Raw genomic sequence first — 26,447 nt, forward strand, 5'->3', positions numbered from 1 at the left:
TGTTTGTTAACATATTTTTAAATTTATAAAGTTTACGTCTGTTCAATATTTTTAAATGTATATTGCAATAAAAAATATATCAATTTAATATTAATATTAAATTAAAAACATATTTCTGACATAAATCACTATTTCGTTGTACAAAAAAAGTCAACTTTTTTTTAGAAAATATATTTTTGTGACTTAGCGTTTTACATGTAAAATTAAAACCAAAATTCTTTGCTTTCTTTTACTAATTGTAATATGGGGTTATATTAAAAAAAAATTAGATGCTTTAACTGCTTTGTTGAAAAATATACCAATCATTATTATTCAACTACAAATAATAAAATGTATGTAGAACGAAAAAAAAAATTGTAACTATATTCTTTTTAAATAAAATAAAAAAGTTGTGAGTCCTAAAATAAAAAAGTTGTGAGTCCTAAGGGTAAAACAAAATAAAAAAATGTTAAACTACACAATATAAAATTTTTGACAACAAACAATTTTGTTAGTTAAAAAGTATTACATAGTATAAATAACTCAACAAATAAATGTTGTGATAAATACCGCGTTATCTCAAATTAAGAATTGCTTTTAACCTGCGTAATAAAACATTTTAAATAGAGACAATGTGTGATTTTTAACCATCTCTTTTGTGTTTGTAACGAAGATCCAAAAAATTGATTTCGTTTTAATAAAAAAAAAAACTAGAGGTTAGTTAAACAAATTATTTTGTAATTAAAATTAAAAAATATTTAAAAACGCAAAAAATTCACGATATAAAATTGTAACATGATACAACATTGTGGTTAAAAATAAATCCCAAAAAATTTTTTTTGTTTAAAAAACACATCGTCTAAGTTAGTTTTTATTTTAAAACTACGACTGAGATACATAATTAAACAGGAACGACTGTGTGATTAATGTATCCTTCTTCTGTGTTTGTAACAAAAACCCAATTGTCTTTTTCTATGTCGTACTTGTGGATCGACTTAAAACTTTTCTTTTTGAAATTTAATCTATGGTAATAACATAGTATTAGGGCATTTTAATTTATTATTTTTTGGCTATTACAATTTAACATTTAATTGAACTGTTTATAAATTATAACCTAATTTAGGCAATTACATTTTTATCATTATTATAACTATAACTTACCCTCCAACGATGTAGATCTTGTTTTGAATCAAACAACCCGAAAAACCAGATCTCACAGTAAGCATGTCTGTAAGGTTGGTCCATACGTCATCGATGACGTCATATTTTTCAATTGATTTTAAAGTTTTTCTGTTATCTTGGCCCCCTTAAAATTAAAGTTATATTTTTCTAAGGGATTTTGCTATGTTTTGTATATAGGTAAGCGTATGCTGGCACAAAAAATGTTTGTTATTGGTATAGGCTTTGTGGTCGAAAATATTTTGGTTTTTAATAAACCAGAATTTTAAAAAATAATTATTTTTATTTTATCGCCTTAAACAAATTAATTTTGTATGCCTTATTTTTGTAATATCAATACTATTTCAACATTTAAACATTAAGAAAATTCAGAAAATTAATAAATACTTACCCATAACATAAATTGCGTCATCAGTTGCCGTAGCAACAAACCACTTGCGTGAAGTTTGTAGGGAGGCGGTGAATCCCCATTCGTTTTCCTTTGGATTGTATTTCTCGACTGTGTTTAATACTTTATTGCCATCACTTCCACCGATCGCATATAAATAACCTGGTTAATAAGTGACTATTACAATAAATATAATTTTGTTGAAAATTCGAAGTGGATTTAAATAGTCTTATTTTATATAAGATTACATAACAATATTCAGAGCACTTTTAGCGTCGTTTGCCAGTTTAAACGAGTAGTACAAAAATAAATGCGGAAAGGACGGAAGGACAAGAGAAGATCAGGGTAAGGTATAAATATTCCGCCCTTTCCGCATTTTATAAATTGACTGACAACGCTTATAGAGCTCCTAAAATTTTACACCTTTTAGTTCAACTAGTTCGTGTCCATATCTTTGTTTTTTCATGTCAGCTATTTCGTTCCAAATATTCACTGTTTCCAAATAATATTCTCCAGATGACAGAATAATCGGATACAGAAATCCACCAGTTACAAAGATCAATCCTATTTAAAGAAAATAAATTTAATTATTTAAACTAAAATATAATATTTTAGTTATTACTATAAACTTGAAAAAGATGGGTGTTTTGATATTTGATATTACCGTTAAGAACTGCTGCTCCTGCAACATTTCTAGCTGTGTTCATTGACTTAACTTTCTCCCAAGTTTGGGGATTTCCCTTCACGTTCATTTTATAAACCGTATCAAGCCGAGTACCACTGTCAGCTTGACCACCGATGACGTAAACAAAATCGTTCAACGTCACACATTGGTGAGAGCCCCTGCCTTGTGGAAGTTCCTAGTAAAATAATATTTAAATTAGAAACGATTTTATATTTAAAAAACCGTTTATTCATTGTCTCAAAAAATATATATCATTTTAGTATAGCGTTAATTCTATAAAATATAGCAATAGGCGTTTCTTTGTATAGACCGCCGATGACGTAAACAAAATCATCAAGAGTTCTTTTTACCAAATATTACTTTTATTTTAATTACATTTTTGTGATTGCTTCGTTGTGAATTTTTTCTGTAAATTACTAATTAGAGGTTTACCTGTAGTTGAGTAAACTTGTTGGGCGCAATGTTGTATTGAGTAACTTTGTTAAAACGATCATCTCCACCGATGATAAGCAAGTTTTCTGTTACATACATAAATGAATATCAAAATAAATTTTAATTGATTTGCTTTTTAAATATATAAATATTACCCTTAGACGATAAAATCTTCATCGCTTCACAGACAGCTTTCATGTACGATTTATTTTCCTGAATAAATTCCTAAATTTATAATAGTTTATTATACACGTGAATAAATTTTTGATTAGAATTTATTTATAGAACAAACCTCTTGTGCAACAACATTGTTAAGAAACAGCAAAGAAAGTTCACAAAGTTTTAAATCCACTTTCTCCAAAACTTCAAGGAAGCGATCTTTACGTTCGTCGAATTTAAACTTGATCCATTCAACAACAGCTCTGTACAAAGTCGTCTTGCTAATCTGTACAAATTAAAATATTAAAATTGAAAATTCCAATTTTACAATCTAGTTTAGGTGATAACGTTTTTCTTAAAAACCTTTATTAAATATAATTAACTGGCAGCGTGGTGTAGTGGTAGGAACACTTGCTACACCACACATGAGATCGTAGGTTCAATCCCCACTGATCTTATGCTGTAGCGCCCTTGAGTAAGGCGCTATAAACGGTATAAACTTCTGCTGAGCCAGTACTCAATCAGCAGCATAATTATCAGGCAATTATAATCTATATTATCTCAAACTGCCACAGGCAACTCGAGACTGGGTCGGAGTAACTGATGTTACTCTATGTTTAAGTCGCGCATTTGACTTTCTCACATCATGAATAAAGATATATACAAAAAAATGCACATGGTAGGTAATTACCGAGTTTTTAAAATTAAATACGGAGCAAAAATATGTCATACACGATCCTATGCAAAACTTTTCACATCTTGAAAACTCACAACTTACCTTTTTCCAAATTGAATACATGAAACAAAAATCATCTTCTGTTAATTCCTTGTACTCATCACGTGACAGAATCGTATCAAAGTTGCCGCGCATGAACGCTCTGACGTCATTGCGAAGTTTGTCGCTATGGTAACGAACAGCCAATAAGCGAAGATTAAAGCAGTTTTGGCAAGTAATTGCTTTTTGCAAATAAGAAAAACATTTATCCTTTAGATCTGTAGAAAGCTTTCAATTAAAATTAAAAAAGTTCAATGTTAAGTATTAACAAGATAACGGTTAAGCCTGTACAAACATTTTACATTACTTACAATATTTTCTAAAAAAATAACTCGTTTTCTAAACTAATCCAAACCACACAACAAAGTTTTTATTGTACTCACTATTGGCATAAACCTAAACGTTTATACTTTGCTATAACAATTTTTGCTGTTATGTAAAAACAGTTTTGTTTATTGTAAGCCAGTTATAAATAGAACTATTGTTTTTTTGCAAATTTTTTTTTTGCAAAAATTAAAAAATTTTCACCTTCTATTTGCAAATATTCAGCAGCATCAAGCAATTGGCAAACATTGGTGACGTTAATTTTGACTTCTCCGTTGTAAATATAATCAATAACTGATCTCATGGATGTTGCATCAAATCGTTCTACTTCCACCGAACCGGAATATCTTTCTCTCATCTAAAAACATCAGTTTTTTTATTTATTCTAATTAACATTTTAAACTTTATCCAGCAATCAAATACGGTCGGTATTTTTAACCTTATATATATATATATATATAGGTTTTGTTATATATATATAGGTTTTGTTGATATACCGGAACGTCAAAAGCTGTTTCAAAGTAGAGACTGTTGCAAGCCAAAACCATTTTGTTTGCTGGGATTGATACACCCCCACACTTAATAGTGACATCATTAAAGTTTTCTCGTTTTCTAAAAAATACACAAGTTATTAGTATTAACAGTAATTTCCGTTTTACCTTAAAAATACTTTTTAATATTTAACTTACCTGGCTGCATAAGCATTTAGATCAGGTTTGCTTGTTCTAACAAATGTTATTTCACCAATATCGGTCGTTCCTTCGATAGAAATTAAGTTGTCCATGATTTTGCTAACTGGTTTTACAACCTAAACTTAAAACTTGTATTTGAAAACTTATAGTGAAACGGTGTACGCTGCCTTTGTTGACTGTGGTGATATGTTTTATGGCTGAATAACTTAAATGTGAGGGAACAGTATCGCTTGGTACGACAAACACAACCTTGTTTGTTTTGAATAATCGTATTTCTTTTTTGCTTACTTTTAAACATTTGTAATTGTTTCTTTGTATGATTTTTTTTTGTAGATATCTTTATCCTCGATGTGGAAAAGTCGAATGCGCGACTTAAACATAGAGTAACATCAGTTACTCCGACCCAGTCTCGAGTTGCCTGTGGCAATTTGGAATATTATAAAGATTATAATTACCCGATAAATACGCTGCTGATTAAGTGCTGACTCAGCATGAGTTCATACTGTTTATAGCGCCTTACTCAAGGGCGCTACAGCATGAGAACAGTGAGGATTGGACCCACGACCTCATTAGTGGTGTAGCAAGTGTTCTTACCACTACACTATGCTGCCGGTATAAATTTCTCATGATACCTGATATCTTATAAATCATACAAAGAATAGCAATCCATTTTAGTTTTGTATATTTTTATCATATTTAATGCGTTTTAATTGCATATAGATTAATTCCAAAACTTCTTACTAAAAATAACACATATTGCCTAGGCTGAACAACTTAAAGGTAAGAAAACAGTATTGTTTTTGTTTGTTATAAAAAACACAGCCTTGTTGTTGTTGTTGTTGTTATATATTTGTGTTGTTGTTGGTTATATATTCAAATCTAATTATGAATAGAAATAAAATTAAGATTAGTTTAAAAAAATTAAACAGTTAACGTTGTTTAATTGAAAAATATTACAAATCGCCTACGGATTACTGTTTCATTGCTAAAAAACAGTTAACCAAACATACAATTTGTAAGAACTACATACGCATAACCCTTACCAAAAGCTTTTTTTTTAACTACAAAAATAATATTTATACAAAAAAGTTAAACGAAATGTATTTTAGGGCATTGATAAATTTAAAATATAATTTTAAATATTATTTTTTTTTTATTTTAAAATATTTGTAGTTGTGCTAAGAGTTTGTTTTGGGTGGTTTGTCAAAATTTATCAAAAAAACTAAGAGGATTTCTATTTTCTTAAATTTCACGCATCGCTAAAACGTCACGTGACTTATTTATTTTCAGTTTTAATAAATATTTTGATGTTGTTATTTTTTTAAACTTTGAGTTTTCGTTTTTCTCGTTTTAAAATAAATTTAAATATAAAGTGAGGTATATATAATGTTTTATTACGTACAACTTTCTTGTATTGAAAATTAACAACAAAAGAAACTTTTTATTCGGTTTGACTTGACGTTTAGATTTTATTTATGTTTTTTATATTTATCCTCGATGTGGGAAGGCCCATCCACGACCTTAACATAGAGAAACATCAGTTACCCCAACCTAATCTCGAGTTGCTTTTGACAGTTTGGGATATTAAAATACAAATGCTCGAAATTAAGGTGTCGATTGTTTATTTTTTCAGCACACTGTTTTTGTGGCGCGTTACTCACATTACTTAAGGTCTTCTTTATAAGAGTAGTGGAAATCGAACCCTGAACCTCATGTAATGATGACGAATGCTCTATCAGTGATCATTACATTATGCTGCCAGTTTTGTTATTGTTAGATGACAGACAACAGTCAACCTAGCTTGACAGTCTACCAAGCAATTATTCTGTCATTTTAATGACAATCTGTCAGTGTGAAAATTTTAATATGGCCCGATGAAGACAGATTATACAAATGTCATCATGTTGTATATACTAAATTTTGTTTTGCTACTAAAGGTTATCTTTATTTACTTTTAGATACTAACTGAATAAGTTTAAAAACTTTAAATAAAGATGAAACCTCCAAACATCCCAATTGATGGAAATTATAATGCTAAAACTGCAAAGGTTTAACATATTAATAAAATGATATTGAATCAAAGTTTTTAACTAAAATTTTTAGTCGGTTAGTAATTATTAGTAATTTTACAAATTATTTTATAAATTTTGTTTTGATTTTAAATTAAATATTTTTAGATAAATAATTCTTTTTCATGGATTCTCGACGTGGCTTCGATAAAAGTTGGCTCACAATTTTCATTTGCCAACATTAAAATGGAGGACAAACAAGATTTATTGGAGGAAAATTTAATTGATGGTAAATATTTCATTTAACAAAAAGTTTTAATTAAAAAAATGATAAAAATGTAAAGAAAGTGCCAATTCATACAGCTATCTATTAGTTAACCATGCTTATTACATATATACATAAATAAATATATAACTTGCTTAGCCTAATTATTTTTATAAATATCTAGAGTATATATATATGTAAACGCTTTTTCAAGTTTACCGGCAGTGTGGTGTATAGTGGTAAGAACACTTGCTACACCACACATGAGGTCGTGGGTTTAATCCCCACTGCTCTCATGCTGTAGTGCTCTTGAGTAAGGTGCTATAAACAGTATGAACTTCTGTTGAGCTAGCACTTAATCAGCAGCATAATTACCGGGGAATTATAATCTATAATATCCCAAACTGCTACAGGCAACTCGAGACTGGGTCAGAGTAACAGTTGTTACTCTATGTTTAAGTCGGGCATTCGACCCTTCCCATATCGAGAATTAAGATAAATACAAAAAAAAAAAGTTTAAGATTAAACCCTTCTTTTTGCTTTGAAATTTAAAATATTACTATTTAAATGCAACTAGTATGGCAACCTTTGTAAAAATATTATTTTGTTTGTAGGTGATGCTTACCAGTTTGTAATTCTATACATTTTCAAGGAATTAAGCCAAGTTAATGATTTGGACGGTGTAGTTAAAACTTTATGCAGGCACGGAATGTATATTCTGCAGAATGACACTGTTGTTTCAGCGGAATCTCTATCTGCCAAACCATTAAAAACTGTAAGTGTCGTTTTAATTGATTCTTGAGTTAGTTATAAGAAAATTCACTTTATTAGAAAAATTTTTAAATTTGAAATTCCTCGTCATTTTTTGTTAAAAAAAACATGCCAAAAATTCTATTCATTTGTGTCTTATAATATATGAAGTTTATGCTTAGATAGATAAAAACATTCACAAACCAATTTTATTTTCCCTTATTTGCTATTTTTTATGACTTTGAAAAATGTAAACTTTTGATATTTGTAATTATTAGGGATGGGCTGAAATCCAAACTACTCGGATTCGACGAGCCCGAGTATTTTGTCGCGATACTCGGCCGAGTCCGAGTACTCGGTTATGCGTCATTTAAACGTATATAATTGTTCACGAGAATCTTTCTCGCATAATTTTAAAAATGCAAAATTTGCCAAAAAACACGTATTTATGGATTATAAAAGGTTTAACGTTGGCAAAACTACTTACCGCTGATAGCAATATCATTTTAAGTCCAAACGAAAATGTTTAAGTCTCAAATTTATTATGCGTAAAATTTAGTAAAAAAAGTGTAGTTAAAAGTGTATTAGTTGCGCAATTGTTGCTTAAATAACGTGATATAATTGAGAGTAGATTATAAATTATTAGAAAAAGGCAAACCTCGTGTTTTTTTATGTTTAGTAAATCGTATACGATCTTAAATGACAAATTATTACTCGGCGTCCGAGTACTAAAAAATGCTCGACGAGCACGAGTATTAAAATATGCTTAATACTCGGGCCGAGTACTCGGACTAGGATTCGATTGGCCCATCCCTAGTAATTATATATATATATATATATACCTTAAACTTTGATTTTGTATATATTATATATTAAAAAGAATTTTAACAGCAATTAACCTTTTTTTTTCTTATAGGAAGTTCACTTAACTCTTATTGATATGCTAATGACTGCTGCGTGTTCATTTGTATGGATGCCAATTGGTAACGTTGTTTCAAAAGTAAAAAATATTTACAAATTTTCACCTTCTCAAGATCTCCCCAATAATGTTGATGATGCTATAGTGTTATGGATGAAAAAGGTATGAGTAAAAAAAAAAGAATTTAAATTGTTTTTTTTTTAAGACAAATCTAATTTTAAGCTTTTTGTGCTTACATGAACTGTATAATATGCAACCTAATCTTCCTAATACCTTAATTATAGGATTGATAATTATTATGTTTTTGCAACTGTTTGTTTATTTATAATAAATGGTTATATTTAAATTATTATAAAGTGCATGTTTATTAATGTTCTAAAAAACATTTCATTTTCTGAACCATTTTTAAATTATTTTTTTCGTAATAACTGTTTATAAACAAAAGTTTTAAAAATGTACATTGGTTTTAAGGGCTTTATTAATTGTTTATTTTGTAATTAAAATATATTTATTTTCTTTATTTAGGTGATATTAAGTATCAAAGAGAAAGAAAAGCATGTAAGTTATTTATTCAGATGACCATATTGTTTGTTTAATTTGTTAGTTTAACACATATTTAAAATACCTAATTATATATATATATATATATATATATATATAGTTTTATAAAGTATTACTAAATTTACTTTCAATATAGATGTAATACTGATTTTTATATATTTTACAACATATACATAGTATATATAACATAGAATTTTTTTAAATAAAGTGAAACACAATGTGGTATTATATTACAACTATAATGGTTATTTAAAATTTAAAAGTTTAGTAAATAATATACGTCAAAGGTTAAAAATAGATACCAATATATTTAAATTTCATTTAAGTTAGTAATACTACATTTTATTTCAACATATCTCATATTTTATTCAAGTTTTTATTAGTAAATAAATAAAAATGTGATATTGTTAAATTTAAAACTATTGTAACATTTGTTTACACTATTTAATAGACAACTTTTTTCCTAATATTTAATGTTTATTACAGAACAGTGATATTTTCTTTCCACAAATAACAAATAAGTTGGATGATATTTGTGACAGTGCCGTTTTATCTTTATTACTTCATTATTATTTTCCACAAAATTTTCTATTAAAAGGTTAGTCTATATATTTTAGATAAATGTAATCTTAAAACTCTATTTGTTAAACAATATTCTGTTACATATTTTATTACAGTTTTTTGTGAACTTTATATTTTTTAACAATTTTTCAGATATTTCCTTAAATGAGAACAACTCAATTGCTGATTCTCTTCATGATTTAACAATAGCTTTAAACTTCTGCAACACATCAGTTCTTATTATCCCAACATCCTTGACTCCACAGGACTTTATCAACTGCTCGGAGGAACTTAAAATTAACTTCACAACTTTTTTTTCGTGCTTATTTTTTAGTCTTGAAATGGAAAGAAAACTGGTACCGCAAAAAGGTAGTTTTAAGATATGCTTTAAGTTATTTACTAATACCTAATTGATAAGTAAATGGGCGGATGATATTAAAAGGTCAACGGAATACCAGACTATCAAAGTCAACTTAATACTGAGTCATCAGGGCAATAAAAATTGATCTATAATTAGGCTGTAAAGTAAACCTACCTACATTAAAAGTATCCCAGATTATTGTTTAAAAAGATAATTAAAATTTTAATGAACAGTTAATAATAATAAATTATCTTTAAAATTTTTTGTTTTTTAGATGATTTGAACCAGTCCACAGATATAACTACACAACCAAGGTATTTTTTAACAAAACTTTGTCTAAAAACAATTAATTATTTTTAAAGATATATAATTAATATTAGTAAAGTTATTTTCAAAAAACAAACTTCAATACTTTTTAAATAATATTTTTTTAAATTAAGGTTTTATTTTATTTTTTTTAGTAACTCAATTCAATAACAATAAGTAAATTTTTAATAAATACAAAATAATTATTTTTTAAGTTTATCTTCAAACCAACTTGAACCTTCTACCTCAAAAACAGTGTTTCCCCAACAAAAAAAACCAGTGTTGCCAACTCATTCTGTCACTTCTTCCAACAATGTAGAAAATTTGGTAAAATTTTGAATTTAAATCAAAATTTTGAATTTTTTAATAAGACTGTGTAAATAAATTTAATTTTAAAAATATTTTTAGGCTAGTTATGATGTCACAAAGAACAACAATCAACCCTTGTTACCAAGAAGACCACAACAACAAAAACCAGGATCGAGACATAAAAAGTAAAATATTAAAATCTTCGAAATTTTTTTTATTTTTGCTAAATTAAAAAAAATAAATTTTTTTAGAAGGTTTGTTGATAATTCGTTGCGAAAATCAATCTCACTCGATGACATCACAAACCAGCAATTAAATGATGAATTACATCACAATAATAATCAACAAGGAGATTTCGTTAACTTTTATCAGAGCAAATCAGCTGGTAAAATTGATTTTTAAAATTTTTTGTTTTTTAAGTTTACTTTTGAATCTTTTTATTTTAGACTTTATGCCACCTGAAACCTGAAAAGTTTTAGTAAAGTTATATTTTAACACCATTTTTCTTTTGTTATTACTTTTTAGAATAAGTGTATACATAAAATTATCACTTTTAAATATTAAACAAAAAAAAAAAAATTATTATTGAAATTTTTTTTAAACAAATTATTTTGTGGTTCTGACAGAAAAGAAATTGCCCTCGCACAAATTCTGGCAGAGAACAGAAGTACAACAAACTGGATTATTGGGAAATGTTGATGTTAGCAGTGACCCAGAGATAGAAGAAATATTATCAACAAGAACCAACTCTACTGAAAGGGTAGGAGTAAAAACTTGGGATTTTATAAATGCCAAAAAATGTTGCAAATTGTTAAATAAGGTATTTTGAGTATATTTTACCTTAATCTAGCAAAATACCAAACGGTATAAACTTCTATATTTATATATAAAACAGCCATGTGTACAAAAAACTGTCATTTGTGGTATGCTGGTCAATTATTGCAGACAAGTCTTAGTTGAAAGTTGCTACTATATTAAGCCAATTAAAGTGCTGTCTCTGGGGCTATCAGATAGTGTCTTTAATAAACATTTGTAAAATAATATTAAACTTATTTTAGTTTAAGAATTTAAATTTTTTTAGAGTTTACAAAATGATCTCGATTGGAACGGATTTGTGACACGCCCCCAAAAAACCAACCAATCACAATCAACCATGTCCACAAATGCTTTCAACCATGAAGATTTAATCCTAGAAACTTATCGGACGATTCCAAGTGCTCAGACGACTTTTAGAGCACAACCTCTTGACCTTATGAACTCTGGGTCATCTGAGTTTACTGAGGTCACATTTGCATCAAGTGAGGTCATGAACTCTGATGTCATAAAATCTGGGGTCACGAACCTAGAAACTTTAAGATCTGGGGTCATGAACTCTGATTTTAGAAGATCTGAGGTGACAGACTATGGCACTGCAAGATCTAGGGTCATGAACTCCGACTTCACAAGATCAGGGGTCATGAACTCTGACACTGCACGATCTAGGGTAACCTCTGACCTTGCAAAATCTGAGGTTACGAACTCTGATATTTATTCAAGCAAAACTGCAACTTTGTCAGCACAAAGGTAAAAAAAAACATTTTTAGAATTTTGAAAAAAAAATTCTTAGGGTTACAATAAATAAGGTGGGCCTAGATTTTTACCACAATTTTTCTTGTTTAGTGCTGAGTTTTCACCTGAAAAACACAACTTTAAACCATCTATTAACAGCTCTCAACTGAGCTATGTTGTTAATAATGGAATGTCAGAGCATGGAGCTATAGCTAGAGGTTATCCAGTGATTAATAAACAAAGTTACAACAACCCTGCTTTACTGGTAAGTTTGTAATTGTTGACTTTTTAAACTACCCTCTTTTCCCCAGAAATTCTACACAATTACCCCCTTTACACAATTACTCCTTCCTACATTGTAAATAAAACTAAAAACTCTTTGACTCATGCAAAAAAAAAAAAACTTGATTTTAGTAAAAATATTAGGTGCAAATATTTATTCAACCACTTTTTTAACAAAAATTACCTGTTGTGGTAATTATATCATGTACAACTTCTCACTATTGACCCCAAATATAGAAACTTTCAAATGCCCTTTTAAAAGTTAAAATCACCTAAATCCTAATAAAAAAACTCCAAAAATATTTCTTGAATTAGACATTAACGAATATAGCATTTAATACAAATAAAAACTTGATTACATTTTTTAACAGAAAGTTGAAAACCATCCACAAAGAAGTCATCAAACCTCTAGTTCAAGTTCATCTGTAGATTCAAGATACTCAGGTTAATAAAAAATTTCATATTTTTCAATTTTGTTATTTTAATGATAAATATATTTAATATTATTTAAGATATGGCAATATTTGCTACCGTTTTTGTTTATAACTTTAATTCTTTCAATATTCAGGCATAATTAAAAGCTGTTTTATGATATTAATGTTTTTGTAAAAAATTTGTTGAACTACATTAATTTTATTATTTTTATTTTAGGAGCATCTACATCAAGAAATTACAACAACAACAAAAAATTTACAACTTGGAAAGCAATAAATCATTTAGTTCAGGTGATAACATCAAGTATTTATTTTAATTTTTAATTTTTGTTGGGTTTATAATGTTTTTTGTTGGGTTTATAATGTTATGTTGGGGTTATAATGTAGTTCAATGCAAAAAATGCTTATGTATTATCTATAGACCTTTAAAAAATATAAAAATATTTTATATTTAAAACTAGTTAAAATCCCTTTTTTGTATCATAATTTATCCTTGATGTGGGAATGCCAGCCCAGTCTCGAGTTGCCTGTGGCAGTTTTGGATATTATAGATTATATTTGCCCGGTAATTATGCTGCTGATTAAGTGCTGGCTCAGCAGATGTTTATACCGTTTATAGTGCTTTACTCAAGGGCGCTACAACATGAGAGCGATGGGGATTGAACCTACGACCTCAAGTTGTTTAGCAAGTGTTCTTGCCACTACACCAAGCTGTTGGTTGAAAAAATAATTCATGCTAAAGTAATGCTTTCACAGGACAGGCAAACAACTAGTATTAATATAGCTTGAATTTTGTTATTATTTGTAGAATAAAAGCACACAAACTAACAACACCAAACAGGGTTTCCATGAAATAAACCAACCAAACACTAGATGTCAGCATATTTGGGAAGCTAACAATGTTAACAACAATAATTCAATCCCACATACTTTTGCAAGAGAGTTGGTATATAGTGTTTTTAATTAATTCCATTTCCTATGCTAGGAATTAAACCCAGGACCTTACATACTGTTTTTTGTTATATTTTATTAACTATTTAGTTTTACTTAAATTTTTTATTTTTATGTTTTATTTTTAGGAGTTATTGATTTCAAAATATTTTCCAACTGGCCAAACAGGTGATAATCTAATTATTTTGGTTTTTTAGATTTTATCATTTTTAATCCAATTATTTAGCTTAATTTTGTGCTTATATTTTTGTAAATTTGGAATTACTAGTTATGTAAAAAAACTAGTTGTTGCAACTTGTACTTCATTTAATAGTTTAAAAAACTATTTTTTATTTAATTTTAGATCCAAAAGTACAAGAATTTCACGATGCAATATTACATTCTGAAACTTTATCAATAAATAAAAATCAAAATATTCTTCAAACTCAATATCAGGCTGAAGGTATTTTTATTTTGGTTTATCCAATATTTTTATTTCCGCAAATTAGTTTTTTTATTAGAAACTGTTATTTTTTGTGCATAAATTTTGATAAATAAAAATCTTTTTTTTTTTGAATTTTTGTCTTAGAAATTCGTGATCTTGTTTTAAACTCGGAAACCCTGAAAATAAATGAAGCTCCCACTAGTGGTGAATCCAACGAGTCACGATCTCGAAGAAACTTATTTCCAAACAATCAAAATCAAACAGGTTCTTATAAAAAAATTTAAAAAAAATTATAAAAATTAAAAAGAACTTTAAATAAAATTAAAAATATTATTATTACTATATTTTGTTTTTTTCTTGTTCTTAGATAATTTATTTTTGTTTTTAACTATTTTGTATTTTTTTATCTTTTATTTAAACTTTTAAAATAAATTTTTCTTTTATTTTTAATTCTTTAAAATTTTGCCTTTTTTAAATTTTGAATTTATTTTTTACTTTTTATTTAAACTTTTGAATTTTTTACCCTTTTTTTTATTTTTTCATCCAGTGAACATCGAAGAAGACCCACAACCTCCCATCCTCAATGAGGAATCGATTTGTTATTCCAAGTTTCAGGATAACTTAAAAGTTGCTTCTTGTCAATCAACTCCTGCTAAATCTCCTCAACCAGGACCTTGTAAGAAGAAGTTGTTGTTTTTTTTTTAAATAAATAGTTTGCTATATCGTTCTAAAACACCTTTTTATGACCGATAAAATAATTTTTATTAACTTTGTTTTTTCTATAAAGTGGTTTACTGGCATATCATCTAAAACCATTTGTTGCCATTTTACTGGCATATCATCTAAAACCATTTGTTGACATTTCCTTTTTTGATAAATGTTGACATAAATTTTGATAAAATATTCTTTTCCAATTTATGTTTTTTTGAACTATGTCTATTAAGTAAAATGGTTTATAGTTATATAACCCATAATGAAAAGCATTTACCTTTTTTGAGGATGTTCTTTTTTACTATTTGTTTTACTTTTTTCTCGCACTATCAACAGTAACAATAACTAAAATTTAACTTTTAATATTTTTAGCAAATGAACAACTAGAAGTTACTCTTGTTAATGCTCATAACAGATCAGGTGAAAAAATGTATTTTACAAAAAAAAATTTCTTGTTGTTACTGTCATTATTTTCATGATATTGTGGTTACAACCTTTATTCTTACATAAGTAGAATGTTAACATTTGCTTTTAATTGACCCTGATATTTTAGGGACCAACAATATCCAAAAATTATAAAACCAACTAATACCTTGAAGTGGTAGAAGTTCGCCTTCATGAAATAGATTAAAATCGAGTATAAACAAATATATTAAAACCGGCAGCGTGGTGTAGTGGTAAGAACACTTGTAACACCAAACATGAGGTCGTGGGGTTAATCCCCACTGATCTCATACTGTAGCGCCCTTGAGTAAGGTGCTATAAACGGTATAAACTCCTGCTGAGAGCACTTATTCAGCAATATAATTATCATAATCTATATAATATCCTAAACTGCCACAGGCAACTCGAGACTGGGTCGGAATAACTTATGTTACTCTATGTTTAAGTCGCGCATTCGACTTTCCTGCATCGAGGATAAAGATATATACGAAAAAAAATCATTTATTCTATTCTATTGGGTAGGACTTGGTTATGAGATATCTGAGAACACCGACAACGATCAGAAAAAGACACAGGAGAAGAAGAAGGAACAATTTTTGATGAGTCGTTTAAAGAAAGAAGAGCAAACGAGAGAGCAACAGTTTTTGAGACAAAAAGAGAAAGAAGAAAAACAAATTAAACAACGGTCAGTGTTGTCAGATAATTTTAGTCAAAATGTGTTTACAAATATTTTTTAGATACCCTTTTTTTAATTTTTTTTTGTGACAGTTTTTTTATTCTTTAGTCAAATACAAGAGAAGATCTGGCAGAAAAGAGAAGAAGAAAAAGAAAGAAGAGAAAAAAGATTGAGAGAATACAAAGAGAAAAAGGCACAAGAGAGAAATAATCAAGGCATTAACTTTCTTAACTCCAAAGAAAAAGTAAAAAAGGTAAAAACACCTATAGATTTTATGGATTTTTTAAAATTTTGTTGACTTTCTTAATTCTGTAGATATTAACCTAATTGATTATAGTTTTTGATTTGGCAAATAAGAGGATGTATAATATTAACTGATTCATTATCTTACTAGAATAGGATTTTAACTTAAAACCTTGGGGTTAATATAAAATGAATTTCAGCATTAGTAACATATTTTTTAAGTTTTTAATTTCTTGCTGGCAATAAGATATAAATCCAGAATTTTGGTGCTAAAAAGTAAAGAAGCAAAGTTACCCTTTTATTAAGTTTTTAATGTCTTGCCAGCAATGGGAATTTAACCTAAGACCCTGTGGTTAAAAAAATGTTCAGAGCCTTATAAATGTTATGCAGTTTATTTTATTTACCTAACAAAGTTTTTACGTCGTAGCCATCTTCATCAAGAAAGAAGAAAGAAATTGTGGATCCAATGTTGGAATTTTTAAATGAACCAATCCAACCACAAGGTTTGTTCATAAGTAGAAATTTAACCTTATTTTTTTTAATTATTTTTGGTGTTAAAAGAGTAACATTGACCTTTTATTATTTTATTTTGGTCACAATTTAATAGAATTTATATACCAGTTACTTGCTAATATTTTTTTATTAGCCTGTTGATGTTTTACTTTGTTTTTAAGACTCACAAAACATTGTAAAATTTGTAGCTAATTTTTTAGTAAAATGTAAACTTTTTTATTTTTAAGCTAACTTCTGACGTTTTATGTTTTTATTTCAGCTACAACATCTCGTCCATCCACCCCAAATTTGCATCAAATTCTACCTAATGTGACTGTAAGTTGTTTTAATGTTAGTTGCCAAGATTAAAAATTAACCCTGTTTAAACTCCCTAAACTTTTAGCAATGAAAAATACACTAAAATTAACCTTCTTTTAACAATAAAGTTAAAATACATTTCAAGTATATCTCCCCTGCCCCATCTAGACCAAGAGGACCTCCATCTCAAGTAAGGAGTTCTGATACAGAGTCAACAAGCTCTGTGGGATCACATGGAGAATATACAGGTTTGTATCTTTGTTTGACTTGTCAGGTTGATCTTGTTTCAAACTAACACAAACTAAATACATTTTATTTGGTATTTGATCATACACCGAAAACTATGTTATCGATTGGCCTAGTTGGTCATTTTATGCCGTTATTTATCCTCATTGTGGAAAGAACAACTTTACGACCTAAACATAAGTAACATCAGTTTCGACTGACCCAGTCTCGAGTTGACTTCAACAGTTTATAGGTTTATTGCTTTATGATTAAGCTGCTGATTAAGTATTAGCTTAACAGGAGTTTATAGCGCCTTACTCAAAAGTGCTATATCATGAAAGCAGTGGAGATCAAACCCAGGATCTCATGTAGTAAAGACAATGGTTCTTATTAGGTTAATAATAATTTTCTTATATACAGTTACAAAATATTACATAAGTATTTTGCAGTTAGTATCAGTTTACACACATAACAACATTTTGAAAAGACTGATTTCTAAAATCAAAATTTTCGAAAACAACATTTTACTAAAATTAAGTTTAAAATTTTCTTGGTAAATTTAAAAACATTTCTCAAATAAGGGGTTAAAGGAAAAGGGGGTTAATTAAAATGGTGATTTTGTAATATGCCATCTATTAAGTTTGGTTAAATTTAATTTTTTTCTCAGGTCCAAAATTGTTTAAAGAGTTGATCGTTAAATCGAACAAATCACTCATCCAAAACGCGCTAAGTCATTGTTGTTTATCAGGAAAGGTCAACGAGGTCACCAGAAATAAAGTCATTGAGGTATTTAGTTTATCCTCAAAGTTAAAATTTAATATTCAAAAAAATTGATGATTGCTTTTTTAATATTTTTTAGGTTTTACAAGATAGTGAATTTAAGCATTTTATGATCTTATTCCGTGATGATAAATGTCAGTACAGAGGAGTTTATATTTTTATTCCGAAGATTGAGAAATTGTCAAGACTCGCAGGCAGTGGTAAGTTTGTTTATTTAAAGTCATATATTAGCAATATTTTTTTACTCAAAAATTAATAAAGTTGGTGTCGCTAAACACAAAAAAGATTTTAACTTTTTAAGTTATACAACTTAAAAAAAATTAAAATTAATTAAAAAAAAAGAAAAGGGAAGTCCCGTTGGTGATGACGTAGAAAGTACTAGCTTGTATACATTCACTACGCTATTTAGTACTTTCTACGTCACACAAAAAATATGGTAACCTGGTTTTTTATGTTAATCATTTTTTAGTATTTAAAAAAATTAAATTGTGAGTACCACAGACATTTTTTAAAGGTTTTAAAGCCATTTTGTGATTCAGTGTCAACTATACTAACGTGCTATATACATCACTTACAAAATTGCAAAACTCTGTAACATAACACTTTAAATATTAAAAAAAAATTAAAAAAACATTTAAAAATCTTCATAAAAGTTACTCTTATCTAATAAGAGTAAATTTACTCTTTATAAATTTACTCTGCTTTTGATGTTTAATATATTTCTGGGTAAAATAGCACAAACATTATGAAACTCTGGTAATAAAGACAATTTACTTTTCAAAGATTACATTCTTCCCAATTTATTTAAATAGTATTTGACTTGATATTTGTAAAGTTGCTTAAATAAAGAACATTTCAACTAAAATAAAAAGAGCATTCAAAAATATCCATCAAATTTTCTCTATATTTATTAAGCCCGAAATAAATACAAAAAATAGTTAAAATTTAATTTTTTTTTTCAGGTCCCGCTCATGTTAAACCTGGCATGGTAGATAAATTATTTAAATATAATTCTGGTCAACGTTCGTTCTCCCCAACTGCTTCAAAAACCTTATCTGTAGCTATTCACGCTTTTACTATTCACTCTTCTTTGTGGAGTAATGTCGGAAAACCAAAAAAATAAAATATTAATTTTTTGGAGGAATGATTCAAATTGAATTTAATAAAATTTAAGAAGATTATTTTGAAGTCTTGCATTTTTAAAAGAAGCTGTTGAAAGAAATAACATAAAACAAAATAATTAAATTTTTAAAAGAAGCTGTTAAATGAGATAACATAAAGTAAAACATGGGTTTCTAAAAACTTTTATGGATTGGTATCAAAATTAATATGTTTTTGATTTTTGAATTGTAAAAAATTGGACAAATTTTTGGTGCTTAATGTATTTCGATTTATCAACACTGTAAAAATAATAAAACTGTGTTCATGCAGTCAACTCTACATTTTCAACAATTCTCACACTTCAATTTATTTTCTTCACAATTTATTTAGTACCATTTAACAAGTTTTTTTATAAAACCCTAACATTAATCTATACTGTATTGCATAAATATGATCTTTTTCATTTAGTTTTTGTAGTTTCTCTTTTTGCAGTTTTTGAACTTTTTAGTTGAACTTTTATGTATAGTATGTGCTTGGTGAAAGAACGTTATTAGTTACTGAAAAATTTAAGTTTAAAAAGTTAAACTTTAGTATAGTCTGATAAAATTAAAATAACATTATTTTTTGTTAGGTTTTTTTTTGTTATTTTTGCTTGCCTTCTTTTTTAGTGTTTATAACTAAATAGTCCTTACTATATACAACTCTATTTAGTACACTTCTATAAAAGTTAGTAATAAGAATATACATACTTAACTCATATATTCAAATGGATTTAAAAAATGTTTTACACTTGTAGGTGCTTTTGTACAAGTTACTTTTTTCTATTTACAAAATTTTAAGTTGCAAAATATTCTACAAATTTGGTGCTTTAAAAATTGTCATATTTTTTAAAATTTGGTACTAATTTGTAACTGTTGCATGACAATGTACTTCACTTATATTACTGTTTCCTTATGTTCAACACTGTTATATTTTTGTAATCAATTACATTATTTTGTTGGTAGATTATTATTAATCTTTGCTTCTTTATTTAAACAGGTTTGTAAAGGTTTAGTAAAATGGGTGTATGATAATTTATTATAAATTTCAAGACACAAACGAAAAAGGTATTTATTCTTTTGTACAATGTTCTAACTAAATTAGTTTTAGTTATAATTTTGTTTTATATTAGATAGTTTACTATTTTCTTTATAGTTTAATATAACCTTGATGTTAAAAGGCAGTCTTAACAAGCAAACCAAAACTAATTTTTATCACCCAGACCCAGTCTTCAGTTGACTTTGCCAGGTTAGAGTTTTATTGGCATTATAAAAATCATTTGGTTTTATTCCCTACTATTTTTATGCAGCAGTGCCTTAGGTAGGGTACTATTAAAAATACTAACTCCTGCTAAACCTATAAAACCAATCTGCAAAATAATCATCAAGCAATTATAACTAATAATATTCAAACTGTTGAAGACAACTCGAGACTGGGTCGGGGTAACAGTTGTTACTTTATGTTTAGGTCGTGAAGTCGACTTTTCCACATCAAGGATAAATTAAAAATCTATACATTAAATAGTTATATTTTTATGTTCTTATACCTTTAAACCTGTATAAATTTAACATACAACTTCTGTAGTGCAAATAACAAGCAAGTGCAGTTTATTTTCCACCAATTTTAAACTTTTATGTTAAAGTTGTAAGAAAAAAAGTTAGTTAAAGAAAAATGTTTGTTAAAACATTAAGTGTTATTTAAGCATTATACTTGTTCTAAGAGTTATGTTATAATTGCAACACATAAGAAAATGAAATTAATATTAACTACAGATATTAAGAAAACTAAAATACAATATTATTATCTTTGACAATAAAGCAAATGAATATATTTATTAAAATTATCAAATTATATATTTTATTAAAAACAACAGCTTTTTGACCAAAATTTGTAAATATGGTATTGGTATACAACAACATTTACTTAATTATCTAATATAGCTAACATGTGTATATACAGGAAAAGGTGTAATTTTTATAATATTATAAAACAATTATAAATTGTGAAAAAGGAAATGGTTCAACCTAAAGCACCAAAAATTAAAAATCAAGGTAAAAATGGAATTAAAAATATTAAAGCACAATGTATTTGTTATAGAACAATATTTTAGTTTTTAATATATGAGAAAAAGGGGAATAAAAATCTTATTTACATTTGTGTGATACAGAATTTTAACTAACAATCTCTACATATACTTCACCATTATAATACTATACGGTAATCTAATCTACCAACACAAAATAAAATAATTTTCTCTAATGATAGGTTTGAAGAATTAAAGGCTAAAGGGCCTTACAGAACTATACAGAAAATAAGATTTCATTAAATAGAAAACTAAGTAGAAGAAAATATCTAGATTTTAAGTCATTTTGAATCACATTGTACTACTTAACTTTTAATTTAAATAACCTTTTTTTAAATTGCCAAAAAAAAAATTTTTTTTTTTAAATATAAAAATTTCTAAAATATTGTTTCCTAAAGTTTATAGTCACCAATTTCATGTTATTTTGCTGGCGAATAAGTTTATGGTTGTTGGGTCCTAGTTCTCTCATACATTTGTTCAGCCATATGTGAAATATATTGAATGTCAGGCCTCTTGTCCGGGTCTGGGTTAATGCACATTTGAACTAGACTCCGTAACTAAAAATAAAATAATTAAAAAACAACATATAAAAAAGCTTAGTGGACAATATATTTATGACCAAACTATAGCGTTACAAAATAAAAAAAAAACTGCTGTTTGTGGTTTGTGGGTAAATTATTGCAGGCAAATATTAGTTAAGAGTTGCAACCATATTACAACAAATAAATTCCCAACCGTAGGGCGAGCTATTGACTACCACATTTAATAAAAGGCTGTTAACTCACTTTAAAAGTAACTAGGCTTAATTAAGAAAACTTGCTTTTGATATTTTCAGTTTTTTTTTTAACTTTAGGCGGAAAATTGTTTTATAAATATTTCATGAAACTGTTTAATGGTTATTTTCTATTTTAAAGATGTTTAAATGTTTACTAACTTGAGTTTAAGAACGTTTCAGACAAGGTATAAAAGGAAGATATAAGTTGTTAAAATTGTTCTTGTTCAAGTATTAAATTGATTCTTGTATTTTATAGTCTTAGAAATTTTAAGTTATGTATACAGAGTATATATATATTATTGAATTAAATTTGAAGGTGCGAACCATAAATTAAACATTAACACCGGAAAAAACAGGTTTAATACAAAATCATTGAACCTTAAGCAAACAATGAATTTACAATAATATATTGTTATACAGACAATATCACATTATCATAATATCTTATGACAGGAGGTCGATAAATTTTATTGTTTGTATATGGTAACAGTTTATGTAATAAAATCTGTTGTTGGATTTAAATTTTAGATTTTATAACCTCATTCTTAGACCAAAGTTCAAATAAATACAAAATGCTTAATTCAAATCAAAAAAAGTTTATGCCTGTAATTTATATATATAAGAAAACTTGTGATTTATAAATTTATGTATATAAGTTTAATATATGGACCTACAAAATACAAAAAACTGCCGTTTGTGGTATGCTGGTAAATTATTATGAGCATATATCTGTTGCAAGTTGGTGTAGTGGTAAGAATACTTGCTACACCACACATTAGCTCGTGGGTTTAATTTCCACTGATCTCATGCTGTAGCGCCCTTAAGTAAGGCACTATAAATGATATTAACTCCTACTGAGCCAGCACTTAATCAGCAGCATAATTATCGGGCAATTATAATTGATAATATCCCAAACTGCCACAGGCAACTCGAGACTACGTCGGAGTAACTGATGTTACTCTATGTTTAAGACGCTCATTCGACTTTCCCACATCGAGGATAAAGATATATACAAAAAAAAAGGTTGCGACCATATCACGACAATTACAATTCTGACTGTAGGGGGGCTAATGATTGGTATATAATAACTAAAACATCTTTTATCCCCCTCAAAATCAACAAAAAACAATCTTAATCTGTTTTAACAGTTGATTTTAAAGATTTAAAAATATTTATTAAGCACCTACCTCATCAGAGTAAATATCAGCGGGTAAAGGTGGATATTCGCAACTTTCAATCTTCTTACACAAAGCATACAAGTTCATTTTATCTCCGTAAAACGGGGATTGTAACGCTGCCATCTCGTACAACAAACATCCGAGTGACCAAATATCGGAGCGGAAGTTGTAACCGTTTTCATGGATCCGCTCGGGCGACATGTAGTAAGGTGTGCCAACTAAAAATCATAAAACAGTTACAACTTTTGTTTAGTCATGGTCTTAAAAATAAAAATAATTTTTGTGTCATTTAAAGTAAAAAAAATTTAAAACCTTAAGAATTAAATTTTTTGTTGCTTGTACAAACCTAAACTTTGTGCAAAACTGGTTTTAGATGAAAAGTATCTTCCTAGTCCCAAATCCCCCAATTTAACAATTCCTTGAGCTGTAATAAACACGTTTGCTGGCTTGATGTCTCTATGCATGACCCTGTTATGGTAAAATTTTAGATTTTTATAAGCGTTGTTTTTGTGGTTTTTTGTTGCTTGTATAAAGAGATTTACACAGTGGTATTTTTAAGAGAAGTTCAATGTATTATGTGCCTTAATAACCTTGTTTTATATTATAGTAATAATTTTTAAAGCTTTTAAAACATGATTACTTTATTATTTCTCTTTATAATTTTTCATAAAAATAATTAGATAAGTTTTTAAGAAATTTAAAACATAACTTTTTGAAATATTTATGATATTTTTATTGATATTCACCTTCTTGAGTGCATATGGGCAACAGCTGAAGCTAGTTGAACAAAATATTTCCAAACGGTTCGCTCTGGAATTAACCTTTTTTGTTTCTTGAAATGCTAAACAAAATCAATACCCGAATTAAATAAACATTACAGACAAAAAGCATTTGAATAGTTACACTTCAATTCAATTCAATCTAGAGACAACTTAACCCAACCATTTTTCAACATTTCCTCCATTATTAATTTTAATAAAATAAACTTGGATTAATTTGTCTTGAAGTGGAATTCACCAATTAAATAAAAAAGCAAAAAATAACTGATAAAGAAAAACATTATTAACATGCTAGAGTCACCAAATTTTAACATAAAAATTATTACGCAATTACTAGATAATTATGCTTATATATACTTATACTTTTAGTCTGTTTTAGTTATTTATAGGATGTTATTTTTTACCTTTATCATTCTGCTTAGATCCCCAGCATCAGCGAGTTCAAGCACAATATTAAGTTCATTATTTTCAATAAAAGACGCCAGGTAACAAATAACATTACTGTGATTCAGTTGCTAAATATAAAAAGATAATGTTAGTATATATATAAGGTTATACAGCAAACTAGAAGTTGTTATATGTTTGGGTAGTATATAGGTAAATGGTTTTTAAAATTTATACGTTAAAAAAAGGTCAATTTGAAACTGGCAATTGTTTGTTAAGTCAATGAAATTTTATAGGGTTTTTAGGTAAATACACTGGGTTAAATGGGACGAAAGGATCACACTATTTTAACATTGTACATTTCATAGGTAGGCTACTAAATTTAATTTATGATTAAGACAGCCTTGTCATTTTAAATATACATCCTAATTGAAATATTAAAATGTAAGTTAACCTTTAGTAAATCAATTTCCTTAATACAATCTTGTCTCGCTTTTGCATCCATCATCTCAAATATCTAAAAACAAAAAAGTTTTTTACAAAATCTTTACTATATAGTTGAACAAATCATGTAAGCCTAGAAACTATTTATATAAACATTTATTTCTAAGCCATTCAACCTGACTGCAAAACTTAAGGGTTTTGCTAAAGATATCCCGCGTAAATTACCTAAAAATTAGGGTAAATATGCATAAAACTAATCTAGAAATTTTAACTGCTTTAAATCTTTGCCATAAAAAATTTGTGATAAAGTCATTTAATTACTTTAAAACAATTTTTGTTTAACTTCTTACATACCTTTACTTTTTTAAGTGCCACCAATTTGTTATCCAATAAACAAATAGCTCGATAAACTTCACTAAATTGTCCTTTTCCAATCTTACGCTCAATTCGATAATTTGACAAACAAGTATATCCCAATTCTGGTTTTAAATTTGGCGGTGGAGCTTCAGCCATGTTTAAAAATTTTGTTTAAAGATTCTATTAAATATTTAAAAAACTGTGAGACTAAAATATAAAATCAAAAATATGGGAATTTATTTAAAAATAACCTAAATTTTGTTAGTTAAGTAGCTTGTTAGCAAATCAGTCTGTCAGACAATAGAAAATAATCAAATCTAACAATAATTATTTGCATTTGGTTAAAATATACATTTTTTTATAATTATTTTCATTTTAAAAATAAAAATTATTTTAACCGTTTAAATTTATATAGTAGCGGAAAAAACTAAACTTTTTCCGTATATATAAACCCATAATAGTTAAATTTATATAAGTACAACGCCATGTATTTAATATATAATAAATTAAACAAATATAAACGAAACAAATTAACTAAATTAAAAACGATTTATTATTTCAAAAACCACTTTTATTTTCTTGTTGAAAACACTCGACATAACATAGTATACTTAGCGTGAATGGTAACTTGACAACCGAATTATTCGAGCGAAAACCAGCTGGTTTATGGTACCGCGGTACCAGTAAAAATTTGAACCAGTAAAAATTTGAACCAGACCACGTGTACAAACTGGTGTCATGATTTTATTAAAAAGAAATTAATATTCGGAAAATAAATCTACTGGAACTGTTATTTTTTGGTATAAGCTAACTAAAATGGGTTAAAATAAACAAAAGTTAAATTTTGAATAATTTTTAAGTAAATTTTGAGATTAAATATTTTTAAAACCTGATATACTTTATCAATTCCTAGGTTTCGGTTATATATATAAACTCAAAATATTGATAAATTTTAAAAATAAAATGTTTATGAATTTCGTAATAAAGTACATAAAGTAAGTAAATTTTTATTATTTTAAATGGCAGCGTGGTGTAGTGGTAAGAACACTTGCTACACCACACATGAGGTCGTGGGTTCATTCCCCACTGATCTTATGCTGTAGCGCCCTTGAGTAAGGCACTATA

The 26,447-nt window shown here is 27.5% G+C and overlaps 2 protein-coding genes across 3 annotated transcripts; one reads left to right on the forward strand and one right to left on the reverse strand.

Moving 5' to 3' along the window:
• The first annotated feature begins 6,569 nt into the window (after positions 1–6,569).
• On the forward strand, positions 6,570–19,998 carry LOC145742090 (uncharacterized). Of its 2 annotated transcripts, XM_082559843.1 has the most exons (30): positions 6,570–6,661; positions 6,791–6,911; positions 7,502–7,662; positions 8,554–8,718; positions 9,082–9,114; positions 9,604–9,715; positions 9,832–10,047; positions 10,314–10,353; positions 10,561–10,672; positions 10,754–10,839; positions 10,906–11,039; positions 11,281–11,414; positions 11,736–12,217; positions 12,314–12,467; positions 12,856–12,928; positions 13,136–13,209; positions 13,727–13,864; positions 13,998–14,037; positions 14,213–14,311; positions 14,438–14,557; positions 14,841–14,969; positions 15,377–15,424; positions 15,971–16,133; positions 16,233–16,377; positions 16,795–16,870; positions 17,140–17,195; positions 17,323–17,425; positions 18,070–18,188; positions 18,262–18,382; positions 19,145–19,997. In XM_082559843.1, the coding sequence occupies exons 1-30, from the start codon at positions 6,608–6,610 to the stop codon at positions 19,303–19,305; spliced, it is 3,669 nt and encodes a 1,222-aa protein (XP_082415969.1). In that variant the 5' UTR covers positions 6,570–6,607; the 3' UTR covers positions 19,306–19,997. The 2 variants fall into 2 exon arrangements, with proteins under 2 accessions (XP_082415969.1, XP_082415970.1); XM_082559844.1 differs by lacking the exon at positions 13,727–13,864 and having other exon boundaries at positions 19,145–19,998.
• A 1,070-nt stretch (positions 19,999–21,068) lies between these two features.
• Positions 21,069–25,525, reverse strand: LOC145741266 (serine/threonine-protein kinase Nek7-like). The gene is made up of 7 exons (XM_082558825.1): positions 25,320–25,525; positions 24,976–25,038; positions 24,542–24,652; positions 24,105–24,199; positions 23,705–23,826; positions 23,368–23,576; positions 21,069–21,962 (listed from the first exon to the last, which is right to left on the reverse strand). Exons 1-7 carry the CDS (start codon positions 25,476–25,478, stop codon positions 21,846–21,848), a joined length of 876 nt encoding a protein of 291 aa, XP_082414951.1. The 5' UTR covers positions 25,479–25,525; the 3' UTR covers positions 21,069–21,845.
• Positions 25,526–26,447: the final 922 nt, after the last annotated feature.

The sequence above is a fragment of the Corella eumyota genome, chromosome 2 (genome assembly GCF_963082875.1).
Source record: "Corella eumyota chromosome 2, kaCorEumy4.1, whole genome shotgun sequence".
NCBI lineage: Eukaryota > Metazoa > Chordata > Ascidiacea > Phlebobranchia > Corellidae > Corella > Corella eumyota.

Coding starts and splice junctions, on each gene's coding strand:
- LOC145742090 (XM_082559843.1), top strand. CDS start 6,608: ATGAAACCTCCAAACATCCCAATTGATGGAAATTATAATGCTAAAACT. Junction 8,719..9,081: donor TAGTGTTATGGATGAAAAAG/GTATGAGTAAAA, acceptor TTCTTTATTTAG/GTGATATTAAGTATCAAAGA. Junction 12,218..12,313: donor GCAACTTTGTCAGCACAAAG/GTAAAAAAAAAC, acceptor TTTCTTGTTTAG/TGCTGAGTTTTCACCTGAAA.
- LOC145741266 (XM_082558825.1), bottom strand. CDS start 25,478: ATGGCTGAAGCTCCACCGCCAAATTTAAAACCAGAATTGGGATATACT. Junction 23,827..24,104: donor GCCCATATGCACTCAAGAAG/GTGAATATCAAT, acceptor TTACCATAACAG/GGTCATGCATAGAGACATCA. Junction 23,577..23,704: donor CAGTTTTGCACAAAGTTTAG/GTTTGTACAAGC, acceptor TATGATTTTTAG/TTGGCACACCTTACTACATG.